At 45.8% G+C, this 20,762-nt stretch overlaps 1 protein-coding gene across 1 annotated transcript; it reads right to left on the reverse strand.

Annotated features, from left to right (window-relative positions):
- Nucleotides 1-2,318: 2,318 nt before the first annotated feature.
- Nucleotides 2,319-20,469, reverse strand: c2h5orf22 (chromosome 2 C5orf22 homolog). Its single transcript, XM_078200049.1, has 9 exons — nt 20,233-20,469; nt 17,949-18,094; nt 15,827-15,976; nt 14,852-15,314; nt 13,081-13,146; nt 9,629-9,750; nt 7,721-7,787; nt 5,240-5,379; nt 2,319-2,647 (listed from the first exon to the last, which is right to left on the reverse strand). The coding sequence occupies exons 1-9, from the start codon at nt 20,317-20,319 to the stop codon at nt 2,536-2,538; spliced, it is 1,353 nt and encodes a 450-aa protein (XP_078056175.1). The 5' UTR covers nt 20,320-20,469; the 3' UTR covers nt 2,319-2,535.
- Nucleotides 20,470-20,762: the final 293 nt, after the last annotated feature.

Below are 20,762 nucleotides of genomic sequence, written 5' to 3' on the forward strand. Positions count from 1 at the left end.
TAAGCAATAATGCCATTGCGAGCCAAGTTGAGTTTATCAGCAAAGTTCAGACACTGGTGTTGAGGGACAATTAACAGCAAGTCAACACAAAAAGAGCTTTTATTTTTAAATATGTCATTAAGCACAGCAGAGCTCCCTCTAGTGAAAAGTTAACCTTTTACAGATATATTCAGAGCATCAGGTTCACTTGAAAAGTTTTCATTCTGGGCCTTTTCTCCCCAAGATTAACTTGAAGGAGGCTAGATTGTGCATCTCTGCACAGTTTCTGAATGCAGCTTATCCTCCCCATCCTTCAGGATAATCGACTAGGGATGGAGAATTTATAAACTCCTGCAGTGACTTCAAAGGAATGTTATGTTCCTGTGAGATTCATGTGGTTGTTCGCACTGATGAAGCCCTGTCTTGGTACCGCAAAGCAAGATGTAGTCACTCATTGAAAAGGAAAGTATTGTCCATTGTAATAATCTTCAAAAATAACTATCAAAGGAGTAAGATTTGTAAATTCCACATTCTTAAATGACAATATTAGCAGCAAACAACCTTAATCCCTCTCCTCCCTTGTTCCGCCATGTATCTGAGTTCCAGATCATCACGTGGATAATATAAGACAGCAGGAAATCTCAAATAAGGACAAATGCACCAAGATTCATAAAGTTCCATTGAAAAGCTGTGAAAGCTGAGTTCCCTCCATCCCCACCTCGACTGTACTGGGGTAGAACAGAGATCACAAGGAAAGTCCATTTGAGAGTTAGTCATTTGGGACTGTGTACATTGTTGAAGACACGAGTGGAAACTTGCCAAGTTTGAAGACATTCTCCTAGCGCGAACAGCAGTTACTGAAGTTTATTTATTAGTCACAAATGCATGCGCGGCACGGTAGCACAGTGGTTAACACCAATGCTTCACAGCGCCAGGGACCCAGGTTCGATTCCTGGCTTGACTCACCGTGTGGAGTTTGCACGTTCTCCCCGTGTCTGCATGGGTTTCCTCCGGGTGCTCTGGTTTCCTCACACATTCTGAAAGACGTGGTTAGGTGCATTGACCTGAACAGGTACCAGACTGTGGCGACCAGGGGAATTTCACAGTAATTTAAGCCTTACCTGTCACTAATAAATAAACTTTAAGTAAGGCTTACATTAACACTGTAATGAAGTTACAATGAAAATCTCCGAGTCACCACATTTCAGCACCTGTTCGGGTACACAGAGAATTTAGCTCGGCCAATGCACCTAACCAGCACGTCTTTCGGACTGTGGGAGGAAACCCATGCATACATGGGGAGAATGTGCAGACTCCATCCAGACAGTGACCCAAGCTGGGAATTGCACCTGGGACCCTGGCCCTGTGAGGCAGCAGCGCTAACCAATATAGACAATTTGCTCAATGCATCTTTAAGCATTATAGGAAAACACCTTACTGCTGAAGTTCTGATCCGTTGGATAAGAATAAGGCCAAGTATATTCCTTTGCTGAGCAGAGATCAGAAACAATTAAATTGTTACCGACGTCACTGAAGCTTTGAAAGGGCGGAGCAGGTTGGTCAGTGACGAGAGGCTTCAGTTATGAGCAGAGGTTGGAACCGCTTTCACTGTCTTCCATGGAACAGAGAAGTTTGGGAGGTGACCCAAGATGTTTACAAAATGATGAGGTTTTGATGAGAAAAACTGATCTCTCTGGGGAATGGACCAACGACCAGAGATTGTGGATTTTGATATTGCACAGAAAAGGTCAAGAGGAGGTGAAGGGAAGTTTATTTTTCTACTCGAGTTGCTGCGATCTGGAACGCTCGAGGTGATGGGAGCCGATTCCATAAATAATTTTAAATGGGAGTTGGACAAGGTTGAGACGGAGGAGCTGACAGGGCAGGGTTGGGAATAAACAAGAGTATTCTATCAGGGGTTCGATACCGGCATGTTGGACTGAATGGTCTCCTCCTGAGCTGCAAGTTTGTGATTGATTCTGTGTCTGAAGTGGAAGAGACTGATGAAAGATGGGATGAAGGAAGTTTATCAATGGACAGCAGCATCGATGGAAGTGATTACGACACAGAAGAAGAGCCATGAACTCTTGATGCGGCCTTGTTTTTAAGCTTTAAAAACTCATTCTAACTGAAATGTTGTGGCTGAACATCAGAAGTGTGTTTTTTCAACTGCCAAGTTGATTGCTTAAATTGGAAAAAAGCTTCTGTAATATGGTTAATATTTGGTAACAAATATACATTGTCAAACAAAATAGTCATTCCGTGAACCCACTTCCTTGCTGACAAAATCTGCCAACATTAAGAGCAAGAGGGTTGAAATAAAGATTGAGAAAATAGCACTGTTGTTAAAAGTATAATTTATTTATTAAATAAAATTCTCTTTAGAAAGTGGAGTTGAAGCCCAAGACCGGCCATGATCACATTGAATGGGTGACCAGGATTGACAGGCCGTCTGGTCTACTCCTGCTCCTCTGGAGTTTTCTTCCACAATTGAAACAATAGTCTCTGTATACTTTCTGGCTCAGACAGGGAGACACGAGGTGAAGTTTGACACATTCAGTATTCTAAGTGGACGTCTAAAGAGCCATAGCAGGAACGAAGCACTGTCAACATCTTCTCCTGAATAGAGTCCACCTGCTCTGAAGGGCAGTAATCATCTAAACTGGACCTGAAACATGAACGCAGTCAGAGTGGGAGTTCAACAGGCAGTTCCACACACAATCTCTCAACTGAAAATCTACTTCAACTAAATTGGGTTTCCTCCGGGCGCTCCGGTTTCCTCCCACACTGCAAAGTTTTACGTTTAAAGTTTATTTATTTGTAATGCAAGTAGGCTTACATTAACACTGCAATGAAGTTACCGTGAAAATCCCCGAGTCACCACACTCCGGCACCTGTTCAGGTACACAGAGAGAATTTAGCACGGCCAATACACCTAACCAGCACGTCTTTCGGACTGTGATAGGAAACTGGAGCACCCGGAGGAAACCCATGCAGACATGGGGAGAATGCGCAAACTCCACACAGACAATGACTCAAGCCAGCAATCGGACCCAAGCCGGGAATTGAACCCGGGTCCCTGGCGCTGTGAGGCAGCAGTGCTAACCACTGTGCCACCGTGCCGCCCAATTTGTAATTTGCAGAACAGCAGTCATAAAGAATACGAGAAAATAATGATACGAACAACTGTGTTTATTGCTCGTGTTAAATATAAGCAAAAAACTAATGCGAGTTAATGGAAGTTTGCACAATTAACAAGCAATATATTGAGGTGGTGATGCCTCCGGATTTTCACAGAACAGCACTGAATTGCCGATTGGTTGCCACTATAGGACATAACTTTTACCCAGTGGTGTGAAGTCCTGGCTTGCTGGAATTAGAAGAGCTTAAAGAACACTTAGCTATTCTGGAAAACTTTGTTGAAATCTCCGCTGGCTGGAGCTGTTTCAAGCTGGCAGCGGGAGAATCCCCAAAGACCCCAGTGCAGCGCAACACCGGGGGGTCAGGGAGTCCACACTCTCCCCCCCCCTTTGTTTCAGCACTGGCTGCCATGAAGCAGGTAGCTTTAATGGCCTAGTAAAACTGTCAGGCCAGGGAGAAGATTAGTGTCCAGGTAACTGGATGGGATTTGGCAGGGTGACCCTTGCAGAGCTCAGTCTGGCTGTTTAAAATAGTTACGCAGAAGTTAGAATGAGTTTTGTTTCTTCTAAATCTTTCAGAGTAACTATTGGGGTAAAACCATTCGAAGTCAGCGAATTAAGTCACTTTGTCCAGTAGTTTCCAGCTCAGCGCAATTGTTGCCCGATTTGAAGAAGAAATTAGATATAGCTCTTGGGGCTAAAGGGATCAAGGGGTGTAGGGGAAATGGGGGATCAGGATATTGAATTCGATGATCAGCCATGATCAAGATGAATGGCGGAGCAGGCTCGAAGGGCCGAATGGCCTCCTCCTGCTTCTAGTTTATAATTATCCAGGGGAAGTTAGCAATTCTGGACAATTGCCGGGCAGACTCTTACCTGGAAACTTCCCCAGTGAATCTTTGGAGTACCCCCCCCCCCCCCCCCCCAATTCAACACCGGGGAGCCAGGAAGTTATGGGCATGTGGTTTGCTTCATTCTGTGCATGAGATGACACAAACTAGCAGTAAATATAGAGGGTGGCACGGTGCTTAGCAGTGTTGCCTCACAGTGCCAGGGACCCGGGTTCAATTCCGGCTTCAGGTCACTGTTTGTGTGGAGTTTGCACATTCTCCCCGTGTCTGTGTGGGTTTCCTCCGGGTGCTCCGGTTTCCTCCCACAGTCCAAAGATGTGCGGGTTAGGTTGATTGGCCAGGCTAAATTGACTCTGGTGTCAGGGGGACTAGCAGGGTAAGTGCACGCGGATTGCGGAGATAGGGCCTGGGTGGGATTGTGGGTTGGTACATATTTGATGGGCCGAATGGCCTCCTGCACTGTAGGGATTCTATGATTCTAAGGAAATTGGCAAACAATTCTTTCAATTGTCATCTAAAACTGTGATTGACAGGCCGTTGTTATTCAGTGAGCGCATGAGGCAAAGATGGTTATGAAATATGGTCTCACTGAACAGCAGAATGGGTTCGAGAGGCTGAATAGCCTCCTCCTGATCATATGACAAGTGTTTACAGATAGAATCATAGAATCCCTACAATGCAGAAGGAGGCCATTCAGCCCATCGAGTCTACACCAAACACAATCCACCCAGGCCCTATCCCCACAACCCCATGCATTTACCCTCGCTAATCCCCCTGACACCAAGGGGCAATTTAGCATGGCCAATCCACCCAACCCGCACATCTTTGGACTGTGGGAGGAAACCAGAGCACCCGGAGGAAACGCACGCAGACACGGGGAGAATGTGCAAACTCCACACAGACAGTGACCCGAGCCGGGAATCGAACCCAGGTCCCTGGCACTGTGAGGCAGCAGTGCTAACCACTGTGCCACCCAATAGCTAGGAGGGGAGACAACATTGTAGCGCAGAATGCCTTTGCATCAAAGCATACACAGGATTACACATACTATACGACATAACCCATTACACAAATAAAAACAGAAAATGCTGGAAATACTCAGCAGGTTAGGCAGCATCTGTGGGGCAGAAAGCGAGTTAATGTTTCAAGTCTGTGACCTTTCGCAAGAACTCTGGTGCAAGGTCACCTGCTGAACATTTCCAGCATTTTCTATCTTTACTGCAGGTTTCTAGTATCCGCAGTATTTTGTTTTTGTAACGCGCTTCATACCTTGCGACAGTAACGAGGGTTGGCTTGGGTAAATCCTCAAGTAGCTGTTTTATAGATGACATGAGTTTGTCTATCTCCGCCTCGGCACTGATGTGATGTGGCAGTTCAGAATAATCACATGTTAATCCAGCCTGGTGAACCTGGGAGGTGAAAAGCCAGACTGCAGATGATTAAAACCACCAATTGTTTAAAAATTAAAACTCACTCAGGTGTTGCAGCAAGTTGCTGGATCCAGATACATCGGGCAGCCCGTGTATGAAGTAGAGTCAGCCATCTCACCTTTCCCTGGGCTTGTCGACGGGGGAGCGAGGAGGGGGACACGGGGATTGTTGGGTTCATTCCTTCGTTTGAAGGGAGGACAGCACTGGTACAAGTTTTAAAATGGTTTTCTTTTATCGAAAAGAAATTAAAGAATTAACGTGACAGAGGCAAAAAGCGAAGTTGGGAGACTGGCTTCTTGGCCAAACCCTCGACAAAAAAAACATGTCCTGAAATGAGTGGAATTTAAGAACTCAACTGAACTGACACTCTAAAATCAAAATATATTTCAATCCTTATCTTGTTATTGGAGGTGTTTTTTGCAGAAAGTCTCCATCTAGAAAAACAACCCTCGCAGCTGCTGTTATGGGAAACTGTTGTTTGCCTGCATTGTGTACCCTTCAGGAATGCAGTCAATTTTTAGCTAACCCATCATGCCTTCTGATTCTACATGTGGTCAAGTTAGCTACAATTGTTCAGCTTAGCAGAGTTAGTTAACCCCTACAGTCTGGCATTTAAATATAAATTGTGCACAGACAGAAATATCTTAAAATGAAGTCTCTGCATCGACGGAGTTAAACAGGGCTAAATATACACAGGATCCCTCAGGGGTGAACGCAGCTGAGAACAGAATCAGGCTCAGCTGTGATGCTGTCCACAGTCAATCAGCCCTCTGGCCTTCGCTGCTTAGCTTCACGCGTGAAGAATAACCATTGCGGGAAGATTATTAGAGGGGGTCACAAGAGTTGGAAAGAAACGAGAGAGAAAAAGAGACAGCCACAGAGGGCAGTATGTTTGCTACATCCTAGTTATTAAAACTATAAATACCAGACAGTAAATTGAAGAAATTTGGCAGAAGTGTTGGTAACAAGAGGACACAGATAACTGACGTGAGAACTAAAAATCATGGATTTGTTTAGCTCAGTAAACTGTGCTCTGGAGCGGGTCCAGAAAGGGCAGTGGAAGCAGGTTCGATTCTAATGTTCGAAGGAAAATCGGATTAAATACAAGAATCGGATTAAATACTTGTGTAGCTCTGCTAAGGAGCTAGCACAGGCACAATGAGCTGAATGGTCTCCTCCTGTTCTGTATCATTCTATGATTTAGAAATTTCCTGACACTGAAGATATAAAACAGTCCCTTAACTTAGCAGCCTCAGAATGAGCTCAGATTCATCAGCCAGCCTGTAAATTTTACCCTCAAGAGTTCAGTAAATTTATATGAAGCAGGTTTATTTTCAAAAAGTACATGATTTATTGGTCTTCATTGAACAACGAAGATTTTAGTCTGTCTAGGAGTCTTGCCAGTCTAATTCAACAGCCTTCTGCACAATTTAGGGGCAAGATAGTGGGGTAGTGATAATGTCATTGGACTAGTGATCCAGAGGCCCAGATTAATGCTCTGGGGACACGGGTTCAAATCCCACCCGCGACAGCCGGTGGAATTTAAATTCAGTTTGTAAAAAAGAAATCTGGAATTGAAAGCTAGTCGCGTAATCGTGACCATCGACTGTTGTAAAAACCCAGCTGGGTCACCAATGCCCTTTAGGGAAGGAAATCTGCCATCCTTACCCGGTCTGGCCTACATGTGCCTCCAGACCCACTGCACAGGAACGTGGCTGGCTCTTAACTGTTGTTGAGGGTAATTACGGAACCGGCAACAAATTCTGGCCTTGCTGGTGACACCTGCGCTTCCTGTGGAAGAATGAGAAGGGAGGTGTGGGATCCTCTGTACGGTTTGCCCCGTTTAAATACTTCATTTTAAGGTATTTCTGCCTAATGTAACAGATTGTGCTATGCTTTGAAGCTAACTTAAGCTAATTTGGCCACATCAGCTTGGAGTTCTGGGATCACGCTTAGAACTTGGCTACATTTGGAAAATGCAATGTTAAACAGCAACGATTCGTGTCATAAATCTGGTCACAGCTGCCATTGTTTCTACAGCTAGACAGTTTGTACCCAGCTCCTTCATAACACAGATATGTTTTTAGTTATAATGTGGTAACATCTATATGTTTTCAGTTCAGTTGGTGTTTGAATGCTGTACAAGCTTTTGAGGCAAGATCTTTCTCTCTCTCTTACCAGTAAATTAATCTCCTTTGCTTTCTGTAAAATGTTAATTCTAAAATGTTAATAAAGACGTTTCTACTTCAAACCGGTCATGCTCAAGTTTATTCTGAAGAAGAAAATAGACCCGACAGGAGGTAAGTGCTGCCATACCCACCATTTCATAGTCCGGTGTCCCCAATCTCTGCTTCAAGCTTCGCACAAGCGGTTCGAGACTTCTCAGGCTGGAAACAAATGCAAAATTCCAGTGAGACAGCGGCCGCTACGTAGAGAGAATGTTCTGGAATTCAATTAAAGCGGGCGACGTCTTGAGGAGTTTTGACACAGACCGAATGGCCAATGTACTCTCTTGATTCTCATGGTGATAAAGTTATGCGCGGATGTGCAAATGACAGCACAAGCTGAAACACGGCTGCTGAGAGGTTTCCTCCGGGTGCTCCGGTTTCCTCCCACAGTCCAAAGCTGTGCGGGTTAGGTTGATTGGCCATGCTAAAAAATTACCTAGCTAGCGCAATCCAACCCACTGGCTGGATTGATTGCTTGAAATTTTTCACCCGTTAAAAGGCAGACGTTCCCACATCAACAGACTTTTAGGCAGCACGGTGGCACAGTGGTTAGCACTGCTGCCTCACAGCGCCAGGGACCTGGGTTCGCAGACCTTAAGTTTTTAAGTTTATTTATTAATATCACAAGTAGGCTTACATTAGCAATGAAGTTACTGTGAAAATCCCGTAGTCACCACACTCTGGCGCCTATTCGGGTACACAGAGAATTTAGCATGGCCAATGCACGTCTTTCGGACTGTGAAAGGAAACCAGAGCACCCGGAGGAAACCCACACAGACACGGGGAGAACATGCAGACTCCGCACAGACAGTGACCCAAGCCGGGATTCGAACTGGCACTGTGAGACAGCAGTGCTAACCACACTGCCACCGTGCTAACCCGGTCTTGGGTGACTGTCTGTGTGGAGTTTGCACGTTCTCCTCGTGTCTGCGTGGGTTTCCTCCGGGTGCTCCAGTTTCCTCCCACAGGCCAAAAAAGTGTGGGTTAGGTTGATTGGCCATGGAAAATTGCCCCTTATTGCCCCAAGATGTATAGGTTAGAAGGATTAGGCATTGGAAATGTGTGGGGATTTGGGGATAGGACGGAGGGAGGGCCTCGGTGAGGTGCTCGGTCAGAGAGTCGGTGTAGACTCGATGGGCCAAATGGCCTCTTCTGCACTGCAGGGATTGTATGATTCTAAACTGAATCTTAGTAAGGTCCAACCCATATTGTCACAATGTGCAAAATTCTGCTGACATTGGAAATCCAAAAATAAAAACAGAAAATGCTGGATATACTCAGCAGGTCAGGCAGCTTCTGTGGAGAGAGAAACAGAGTTAACTGCTTCAGGTTGATGAGTTTACATCAGAACTAGACTAAAGGTCACAGACCTGAAACGTTAACTCTGTTTCTCCCTCAACAGATGCTGCCAGACCCGTCAAGTGTAAGATAGAAACTTCACTATTCTAGCACAGCCCTGGTCAGTCTCCCACTTTCAACTCTCCGCAAACCGGAGCTCAATCAAAACTCTGTGGCCCATTATCCCAACTCGCACAAATCCTGTTCACACACCCATTCCACTTGTGGAGGGGGGAGTCCAAAATTAGGGGCCATAAGTACAAACTAATAAATCCACCAGGAAATAAGGAGAAATGTCTCCGGGTGCTCCAGTTTCCTCCCACACTCAAGATTCTCAGGTTAGGTGGATTGGCTGTGCTAAATTGCCCCTTAGTGTCCAAAGATGTGTAGGTTAGATAGAGATTAACCATGTCAAATGTGTTGGGGTTAGGGCAAAGGGGAGGGTTCGGGTGGGATGAGCTGTCAGAGAGTTGGTGCAGACTCAATGGGCCGAATGGCCTCTTCTGCACTGTAGGGATTCTATGATGCGAGTGTGGAGAAGGGACGTACAGAAGAGAATTAAACAAGGAAACCAGGGCGATAGAATCAAATGCAGGGGAACTATTTTCCTGCCAGTGAAACATTGCTGCTTTATGATACAGTTTGGCAGTTCGATCATTTACCCAGGGATTGCTGCCCACTTCTGTACGTTCTCTTCACCATCATCCTCACACAAGTCTGCAAAGGCAGCTTCCATATCTTCGAGTTGTCTTGTACGAGCTTCCACACAATCGATTAAAGCCTCCTAGTCATGATAAACAAGCAGATTTATTTTTGTTTTAGAAGTTCATAAGACGTAGGAGCAGAATTAGGCCATTCGGCCCATCGAGTCTGCTCTGCCATTCGATCACGACTGATATGCTCCTCATCCCCATTTTCCTGCCTTCTCCCCATAGCCCTTCAACCCATTACCAATTAAAAATCTGTCTAAATCCTCCTTAAATGTACTCACTGTCCCAGCATCCACTGCACTTTGGGGTAGCGAATTCCACAGATTCACAACCCTTTGGGAGAAGTAGTTTCTCCTCAACCCTGTTTTAAATTTGCTACCCCTTATCCTGAGACTATGACCTCTCATCCCAGAATGTCTCACAAGAGGAAGCATCTGTTCCACATCTATTTTATCCATACCTATTATCGTCTTGTATACCTCAATTTGATCTCCCGTCATTCTTCTAAATTCCAGAGAGTGTAGAAGCATTGTTAAAAACAAAGATTGTTAACGTTGAATCCTCCCCAGCCTTAAAATAAAGAGACCAACTCTTATTCGACAGCTAGCTAGCCCAGCCCTTGGCTCCAAGAGGGGTGGGGGGGGGGCGACACATGAATATTTTTTATCATAATGGAAAGAATTGACAGTCCACAAACATAATGTTAGCTTTTCAGGACCGGTGTGGGGGTTTTGCAGTAACTGGGAAGTGTGCTGTTTAAAAGAATCGAGTTACATCTCATTCAACAAGTTTTTTTCACTGAGACCGACAGTGTAATAAGCTTCTTATGAGATCAGTAATTTTTGATTGGTTGTAGTCCAGGAGACCTCAACTGTGGAAAGATGTAGAATCACAGATAGCAACTTTTGGGATTTCTGCATCGTTCTGCGCATGTGCAGACTCCGGTTGCCGTGGTTTCAAAGGACTAATGATGGTGAACAGTGATAGTTTTCACCACCATCGCAAAATTCGGGCCGTTAATATCTTTGTTCAGCAGCGTCACATGCTGATGAGCTAGGAATACAATGGAAACATACCGTGCCCAATAACTGCTTTGTACTGCAAGTGTCTTTTTCAACCTGCGTTGATATGATGCATTCACAGACACCACACTGACAGACCCACCGCTGTCCTTCATCAATCTCACAGCTATGATTGATGACAATAACCTCTCCCTCAATGTCAACAAAATGAAGGCCGATAGTTATCGACTTCAGGGAGCGTAGTAGAGGCCATGCCCCTGTCTACATCAATGGGGACGAGATGGAAATGGTCGAGAACTTCAGGTTTCTAGGCATCTAGATCACCAACAACCTGTCCTGGTCCCTCCAAGCCGATGCTATCGTTCAGAAAGCCCACCAATGCCTCTACATTCTCAGAAGACTAAGGAAATTTGGCATGTCCGCATCTCACCAAAGAAAGCATTATTTCTGGTTGTATCACAGCTTGGTATGGGCTCCTGCTCTGCCCAAGACCGCAAATAACTACAAAAGGTCGTGAATGTAGCCCAATCCATCACGCAAACCAGCCTCCCATCCATTGACTCTGTCTACACTTCCCACTGCCTTGGCAAAGCAGCCAGCATAATTAAGGACCCCATGGACCCCGGACATTCTCTCTTCCATCTTCTTCCATCGGGAAAAAGATACAAAAGTCTAAGATCACATACCAACCGACTCAAAAACAGCTTCTTCCCTGCTGCCATCAGACTTTTGAATGGACCTACCTTGCACTAAGTTGATCTTTCTCTACACCCTAGCTATGACTGTAACACTACATTCTGCACTCTCTCGTTTCCTTCTCTATGAACGGTATGCTTTGTCTGTAAAGCGCGCAAGAAACAATACTTTTCACTGTATACTAATACATGTGACAATAATAAATCAAATCAAAGACTTCTGTGTTAAAACGAAACAATCACAAAAATTTATTAGAAAAGAAACCAAATCAAAACTCTCAATTGTTGTAACGATAGCTGCCGTAAACATTCTCAACCCGAGTGGGCTTTGGATACTCAGTCAAGACTGAGATCCATAGACATTTGGGGATTAAGGGAATTAAGGGATAGATAGAGCTAGACAAAGGAGTTTGTGACCTTAGTGATTGCAAAGCAGGCTCAAGGGGTCTTTTAAAAATTTAGCCTGTACAAAGGAAATTAATTCTTTGATGCATTCCAAGCTACAGGGAGTATGGGATAGCACGGTGGTTAACGCTCTGCCTCACAGCTCCAGGGACCTGAGGTTCGATTCCCGGCTTGGGTCACTGTCTGTGTGGAGTCCGCACGTTCTCCCCGTGTCTGCGTGGGTTTCCTCTGGGTGCTCTGGTTTCCTCTGACAGTCCAAAAGACGTGCTGGTTAGATGCATTGACCGTGCTAAATTCTCCCTCAGTGTACCTGAACAGGCGCCAGAGTGTGGCGACTGGGGGATTTTTACAGTAACTTCATTGCAGTGTTAATGTAAGCCTACTTTTGACACTAATAAATAAACTTTAGTAGAACTCAATAAACAACCTAAAAAATAATCAAAACAAAAGACCCCAAGGTAAAGCAGCGTGACAATGTAAATACCCACTCCACAGAATGGTTCCAGCATAGGAGGCCATTCAGCCTGTCATGTCAGTGCTGGCTCGCTGCAAGAGCAACTCATTTTGTCCCACTCTACCTTTTCCATTAGCACTGCAATCTATTTCCTTTCAGATGAAGGAGGACTAGGCTTCAGTGCTGAGCAAAAGACATATGCTGTTAAAGCTTTTCATCTTGTACTCATCAGGACTGATTTGCAAGAATATGAACTGAAAGAGAATGACAATTTGTACTGCATAAGAGAGAGTGCGGACTGGTTGACAAGTGGACTCACACACACATCCCTGACCTGTGCAGCCAATGGGAGCATGTCCATGCATTGTGTTTTTTTCAACTGAAGAAAAGTTTGGCAGAGGCAGCTATCCCCTGGTTCATTCTCCAAGGCAATGCCTTGACCAGAGTCGACCTGTTCATGATAGAGAATGGCAAATCCTGCTTTAATTTACCAAAACCAGTAGCTTCCTACTATCTCACACACACATACTTATTATGAGGTGAGGTATGTCCCTTTGGGGGGGTTCCAAAATCGCGCAGAGGGAAACATCACCTCCGTGTCGTAACAATACCAGCATTCAGAATCACAATTCTTGACTGTACCAGGAGTGTTAATGAAATGGCAAGGAGTTTCAAAGCCAAAAAGTGATCTAAAGGAGTAAATATCAAGCAGTGGGGAACCAACAGCGATCTGAACAGTTTAAGAACTTGCACGAACCCGTCCAATCTCAGAAACATGAATATGATCTCAGATTGGATTAGCAGTTTCCATGCTTGATCTGTACATACCTCATCATCCTCTTTACAATCAGGTTTGGTAAAACTGTACATCTCCTTGAGAATGTTATATTCCTCCTGTAGGACAAGATAAAAGTGATTATGGAAACGTGCACTGGCAAGAGTTTAAGCTAGAAAAGATCCTTGTTCTCAGTCCACATCTCCTGCTTTTACTCAAGTGATGATGTGGAGATGCCTCAAGTGGTCAGGGCAAGAACTACACCAAACACAACGGGTGGAATTTTCCCATCCGGTCTGCCATGGGAATCGTAGCGGGCGGGACACGGGCCATGAAAAAGTCCGTTGACCTTGGATGGGAATTTCCAGCCTTGGGGAGCGGGCGGCCGGGAAATCCCACCCAACATCTTTCCATGCATGCCGTTCTTATCGATAAAGGTAAGACTTGCTGGAAAAATCTCAGCTGGTCTGGGGGGGGGGGGGGGGGTGGAAGCGGTGGTAAATATTGGCCTGGACCCCAGGGAGAACCTCTCTTGTTCCGCTTTGAAATAGTGGCCATGGGATCTCTCACGGACAGCCGACAGTGCAGACAGGGGTCTCAGTTAAACATCTCCCATCTTAAAGACTTCCCCACTCAGCTCCATGAAGCGGGTATTTATAAAGCTAGAATAGGGAAAATAAGGAAGAGTAGAACCCTGCATTGGGAGAAAACTCAATCCAGGCCAGGGCACCTACCGATAATAAACTACAGCAGGTACTGGAAATACGGTGGCAGAGTGGTTAGCACTGCTGCCTCACAGCAACAGGGACCTGGGTTCAATTCCTGCCTTGGCTCACTGTCTGTGGAGACTGCACGTTCTTCCCGTGTCTGCGTGGGTTTCCTCCCACAGTCCAAAAGATGTGCTGGTTAGGTGCACTGGCCATGCTAAATTCTCCCTCAGTGAATCCGAACAGGCGTTGGAGTGTGGCGACGGGGGGATTTTCACAGTAACTTCATTGCAGTGTTAATGTAAGCCTACTTGGGACACTAATAAACTTTAAAACTTTTACTCAGCAGGTCTGGCAGTGGAGAGAGATGTAGAGATGCCAGCGTTGGACTGGGGTGAACACAGTAAGAGTTTTAACAACACCAGGTTAAAGTCCAACAGGTTTATTTGGGAGCAAATGCCATTAGCTTTCGGAGCGCTGCTCCTTCGTCAGATGGAGTGGAAATCTGCTCTCAAACAGGGCATACAGAGACACAAAATCAAGTTACAGAATACTGATTAGAATGCGAATCTCTGTAGAGGTTCGCATTCTAATCAGTATTCTGTAACTTGATTTTGTGTCTCTGTGACCTGTTTGAGAGCAGATTTTCACTCCATCTGACGCAGGAGCAGCGCTTTGAAAGCTAATGGCATTTGCTACCAAATAAACCTCTTGGACTTTAACCTGGTGTTGTTAAAACGTGGATCATCCAATCTAAATGATCTTTCCACAGAAGGGTCTGAAGAAGAGTCAAGGGGACTTAAAACATTAACAGTGTTTCTCTTTTCACAGACGCTGTCAGGCCTGCTGAGTCTATACAGCATTTTCTCTTTTTATTTCAGATTTCCAGCATCTGCGGTATTTTTCTTTTATTCAGATGACATTCTGAAACCTTTACCCTTTAAGGTTGTCACAGGGCACTCACCTGATGAAGGAGCAGTGCTCCAAAAGCTCGTGCTGCCAAATAAACCTGTTGGGACTTTATCCTGGTGTTGTGAGACTACTTCCTGTGCCTACCCCAGTCCAACGCCGGCAACTCCACATCACAGCCTTAAAGGTTGTGATTAAGAAAACATACCTGGGTGTACATTTCTTTGAATGGATTCTTAACGGAAAAGAAATCCAAGTCGATATCCAGGACGTAGGCAGCTCTTTTATCCAGGATGTGAAGGAGATCCGTAACGATTTCCTTTTGCTGTTCGTTTTCAGGATGCGTTGCCATGGCGCTGGCTTCCTGGGCCTGTCTCTCTCCAGTGGAGGATTGAATCGTGCAGGTGTCGTCATCACCGGGTTTGCCTTTGGACGTCTGATTGTTGGTTTTGGATGAACACGTGGCCTCAGACGAACCCTCCCCGTTGGTCAAATGTTCCAATTTTGCTTTCTTGGCGGCCAATGCTCCAACTTCCCCCCCAGGGTCAGCGTGGTCCCCCTCCCCTGGGTCTATGGTGATAACCTGCAGTCCCAGCTCCTTCTTCTTCTCCAGCAGCTTCTCCGACACGTAGAGGCCATCACTCAGGAAGTAGCTCTCGGTGCTTGTAACCCTGATGAGATAATCCAATAACTGAAACACTTCTTTTTTTAACAAAAGAATCCCACAATATTTGTACAACAATCCCATTGAAGCCCCATCCCCGTAACCGCACGTATTTACCCTGTTAATCCCCCCGACACTAAGGGGCAATTTATCATGGCCAATGCACCTAACCTACACATCTTTGGAGTGTTGGAGGAAACCCACGCAGACACGAGGAGAATGTGCAAACTCCACACAGACAGTGACCCAAGGCCGGAATCGAACCTGGTGCTGTGAAGCAGTAGTGCTAACCACTGTGTCGCCCCAAAAGAAATAGAAAAACTAGCACACAAATTTGGTTATCTGGATTAATAAAACAATGCTGGGGGTCGAGGGTGGCAGAGGAGATACTCAATGACAGCAACATGAACTTGACAGTGGAGGGTAATCTGCCAGCACAATGCAGACAGGGTTCCTGCCCATTCTCCGACATTAATTACTTGTTATTTTAGCAGCTTAGAAACAAAGTGGCTGCAGTACCTGATTGTTTTAGTTGAAGAATCACGACCGACAAAGAAGCGATGTTTCCCATCAGTGATCTGCTGCGCCCAGAACGGGTGGAGCCAAAACACGTATGAAAAATGCCCAGCGTAAACTACAGGCATGATCCAGTTCTCTATGCTCAGGTCTCTAGACATAGGGCAAGATGGAGAGGAAAGAAAGTTCCATTATTTTCCCCGGGGGTATTTGCAAAATTGATAAGAGCTTGAAGTAAACTGTGTTTATGTAGAACGTGATCATGGTCTCAGGGCGTCGCAACGCACTTCACTGACACATAATTACTGTCAGGCCTCACACGGGACAAACCTCTTGGACTGTCCGGGATCTCCTGGATTACTATTCCCAGGCATAACTCTCAGCAAATCTGCAGGCACCACAGGAACTTGCCAAGTCTCCATTGACAGCACCACCCAAACCCACCACCTCGACCGTCTAGGTGGACAAGAGCAGCAGATGCATGGGAAGGCCATAAGACATAAGAGCAGAATTAGGCCACTCGGCCCATCGAGTCTGCTCCGCCATTCAATCATGGCTGATATTTTTCTCATCCCCATTCTCCTGCCTTTTCCCCATAACCCCATATCCCCTTATTAATCAAGAACCTATCTATCTCTGTCTTAAAGACACTCAATGACCTGGCCTCCACAGCCATCTGCGGCAAAGAGTTCCACAGATTCACCACTCTCTGGCTGAAGAAATTCCTCCTCATCTCTGTTTCAAAGGATCGTCCCTTTAGCCTGAGGTTGTGCCCTCTGATTCTAGTTTTTCCTGCTAGTGGAAACATCCTCTTCATGTCCACTCTATCCAGGCCTCGCAGTATCCTGTAAGTTTCAATAAGATCCCCCCTCATCCTTCTAAACTCCAACGCGTACAGACCCAGAGTCCTCAACTGCACCTGCAAGTTCCCCTCCAAATCACTCACCATCCTGACATGGAAATATAATCCACCGTTCCTTCACTGTCGCTGGGTCAAAATCCTGGAACTCCCTCTCTGACAGCAGTGTGGATGTACCTACATCGCAGGGACTGCAGCGGTTCAAGAAGGCAACTCACCACCATCTTCTCCACAGCAATTAGGGATGGGCAATAGATGCTGATCTAACCAGCGATGCCCACCTCCGTGAATGAAAAAATTAATAAAGCCACGCCCCCCCCCTCCCCCCCAGGGGCTCAGTGTAGCTCTTCAAAAAACAGCTGCAATACACAAAATCTATGGTGCTTGCGTAACTATTCTAATTGTCCACGCGACTGGTGTCTGTTGTGTGAGGCATCGTGCGAGTCCAGTGTTACCATCACGGCTTTGCTGCGCTCGGTTTTAGAAAGAGGGTCAAGGACATGGAGTGAGGTCTTCAGCACAACCTCCGTGATTTTTTGTTTTTATTCATTTGCGAGACATGGGCGTCGCTGGCTGGCCAGCATTTATTGCCCATCCCTAGTTGCCCTCGAGTGGAATGGCTTGCACAGCCATTTCAGAGAGCAGTCAACCACATCACTGTGGCCCTGGTGTCACATGTAGGGCAGACCGAGTAAAGACAGTAGATTTCCTTCCCTAAAAGGACATTAGTGAACCAGATGAGTTTTTCCGACAATCGAAAATGGTTTCATGGTCATCTTAATTCTAGATATTTTTTATTGAATTCAAATTCCACCATCTCCCGTGGTGGGATTTGAACCCAGGGCCCCAGAACATTAGCGGAGTTTCTGGATTAATAGTCTGGCGATAATACCATTGGGCCATCGCCTCTCCAGGCAGAAACATTACATCATCAATCCTGCCGACTCGATGTCAACTCAAAATGGCCCAAAAATCCTAAGCCAATCATTCGGACCCCAATAGTCACCTGCAATTCCTGAGGTTGCCTCATCTACAAATAAAGACTAATGGAATCATCCAACTCTCGGGCTGTGTGTTACTGAACTGGAATGACTTGTGTGTGCAACTGTGATAATTCATTTTCTCTTCACAACCCACCGATAATTAACCATATCTACCAAACACAAAGCAATTATTGAAAACAAAATGATTTCATGTTATTTCAACGATGATTGAGACACAAATTATGCAAATTGTTAAATGCCAAAATAGTCAGACTTGCGTTACCCAAAAAGGTGCTCTTTGTCAAACACACTGTCAGCCAACATGTCGATGGGGATCAGGAGGTCCGGATGTGAATCGAGGTGAACCAGAGCAATATTTTCCATTGGCAAATGCTTTGACCCAATCGCTCGATAAATGTATGGCACCACCTACAAAACATCAACATAAAGAATGTCTTGCGGAAAGCTAGAAAAGGCAGAAGACGGGGAGAAGACGACATTTTTAATAAGGCAGCTGAGATTTTTTAAATTATTCGTGGGACATGGGCACGGTTGGCTGGCCAGCATTTATTACCCATCCCTGGTTGCCCTTGGAGGGCAGTTGAGAATCAACCACATTGCTATGGCTTTGGAGTCACATGTAGGCCAGACCAGGTAAGGATGGCAGATTTCCTTCCCTAAAGGGCATTAGTGAACCAGATGGGTTTTTTCGACAATGGTTCCATGGTCATCAATAGGTTCTCAATTGCAGATTTTTTTTAAAAAAAAGAGTCATAGAGATTTACAGCATGGAAACAGGCCCTTCGGCCCAACTTGTCCATGTGACTTTTTTAAAAAACCTCTAAGCTAGTCCCAATTGCCCGCATTTGGCCCATATCCCTCTATACCCATCCTACCCATGTAACTCTCTAAATGCTTTTTAAAAGACAAAATTGTACCCGCCTCTACTACTATCTCTGGCAGCTTGTTCCAGTCACTCCCCACCCTGTGTGTGAAAAAATTGCCCCTCTGGACTCTTTTGGATCTCTCTCCTCTCACCTTAAACCTATGCCCTCTAGTTTTAGACTCCTCTACCTTTGGGAAAAGATGTTGACTATCCAACTGATTTATGCCCTTTATTATTTTATAGACCTCCGTTTATTGAATTCAAATTCCACCAGCTTCTGTGGTGGGATTTGAACCCGGGCCCCCAGAACATTCGCTGAGTTTCTGATTAACAGTCTAATTATAATTCCACTTGGCCATCGCCTCCCTATTCCACCCAGAGTCAGGTTCACATCCAAACACGTCATTTGTCAGTGACAACAATTTCGTCCAAATACTTGGTCCATACTCATCATGATTTTGAACACCTCTGTTAAGTCTCCTCTCAATCTTCACTTCTCTGAGGATTACAGGCCCAACTTCACCAATCTATGCATCTAACTGAAATTCGTCATCCTCGGAATCATTCTCAGGAATTTTTGCAGCACTCTCTCCAACATCTCGACATCCTTCTTGAACTGTGATGGCCAGAACTGTACACAATGCTTTAGCTGAGGCTGAACTGAAATGTCTTACACACATTTAGCATAACTTTTGGTGCACTCCGAAGGGTATTGCCTAGGATACTGCATGCTCAATTAATTACTCTCTTAACCCATCCTGCTAAATGACCTATGCACCATGTACACCCAGGTCCCTCTGCTCCTGCCAGGGTAGCCAATTCGCTGGGGGCTGTGGGGGAAGATAAGGGTCACCAAAGGAGGGCTTGAACCTGTAAGAGGTGACTGGTCAGCTTGTGCACCTCTCTAGAATTATGCTCTGTTTCATTTGCCTTTCCCCTTTCTTTCGGCTAAAATGAATCGCTTCTCACTTTGCTGCATTAAATTCTCTCAGAAAACTCTGCAACTGCATGATGTCTGTCTTCCAGCTGCTGAAGCAGGAGCAGCAAGCTGTCCTAATATTGCTCACACTGCATTGATGTGCAGCACGTCATAAAAGATCTGAGTGTTGGGTTACCAACTGTGTTCAAATGCATTCCTGGAGGTTTCAGCACAAGACTTGCCCCCCGATAGCACTGCCTTCCTGCACCAACTGGAAAGCAAAAAGACTCATTAACCCAATTGGATAATGCTCGACTGTCAGCCAAACAGCCTCCTCCCCACGACCCCTCAATACTTGAAAAATAATACATGTTTTTAATGCCCCGATCAGTTTTCTCCAGGATTGCACACATAGCAGTGCTCTGGAGATTGTTGTCAATTCCTGGAGACTCCAGGCCAATCCCGGGAGGGTTGGCAACCCGCAGATTCCAGGGGTCAACGTTCCAATTCCCAGGCGTGAAAAATGCTACAATTGCAATTCCCGGGCCAACGTTCCAAATCCCAGGTCAACGTTCCAATTCCCGGGCGTGAAAAATGCTACAATTGCAATTCCCCAGGCCAACGTTCCAATTCCCCGGGCCAACGTTCCAATTCCCCGGGCCAACGTTCCAATTCCCCGGGCCAACGTTCCAATTCCCCAGGCCAACGTTCCAGCCCGAGTTGCATTTGCAGGTTGCAGAGAGAGGGAGACGCCGCACTCACATCGTGATGATCCTCCACTATCCAGACCGGGAGCTCGGTGTAGCAACGCAGGCTGGCGGCGGCGGCAGCAGCAGCCGCCCCGCTCATCCCTGCAACCGCTTGCTGGGGAAACAGCAGGCTCCTTTCCCCCCTCACACACACTCTCACTCCGGGTGGAGAGGGAAGCAAATGCTGCGACGGACCTGTTTTTTTTCCCCTCTTCCTTTGCCTCTGATTGGAGGGCAGCGAGTCCGGTGCCAACAATGTCCCGGGGTGAATGGTGCAAATGCAAAAAGCGTTCCTGGCTGGCGTTAACATGTTGCATAGGCTTAAGTGCATTTCCTGCAACACTTGCTCCTTAACCCGCAATCGCTGTTGCCTTTTTATTGTTACATCTGGACAGTTTGCACCGATCAGCAGATGCTGCAATGCGAGGTCATGAGTCAATATCAGGTGGAGATCAATTTCCACTCCAGACTGCAGCTCAGCGCTATGAATATTAAGAAACATTTATATAACAATATTTATTGAAACCTGCACTGTTTGTTGAG

Source organism: Mustelus asterias, chromosome 2, assembly GCF_964213995.1.
Source record: "Mustelus asterias chromosome 2, sMusAst1.hap1.1, whole genome shotgun sequence".
NCBI classification, from domain to species: Eukaryota; Metazoa; Chordata; class Chondrichthyes; order Carcharhiniformes; family Triakidae; genus Mustelus; species Mustelus asterias.

Coding starts and splice junctions, on each gene's coding strand:
- c2h5orf22 (XM_078200049.1), bottom strand. CDS start 20,319: ATGAGCGGGGCGGCTGCTGCTGCCGCCGCCGCCAGCCTGCGTTGCTAC. Junction 5,380..7,720: donor GGACACCGGACTATGAAATG/GTGGGTATGGCA, acceptor TTCACCTCCCAG/GTTCACCAGGCTGGATTAAC. Junction 2,648..5,239: donor ACCCTCGTTACTGTCGCAAG/GTATGAAGCGCG, acceptor TTCATGTTTCAG/GTCCAGTTTAGATGATTACT.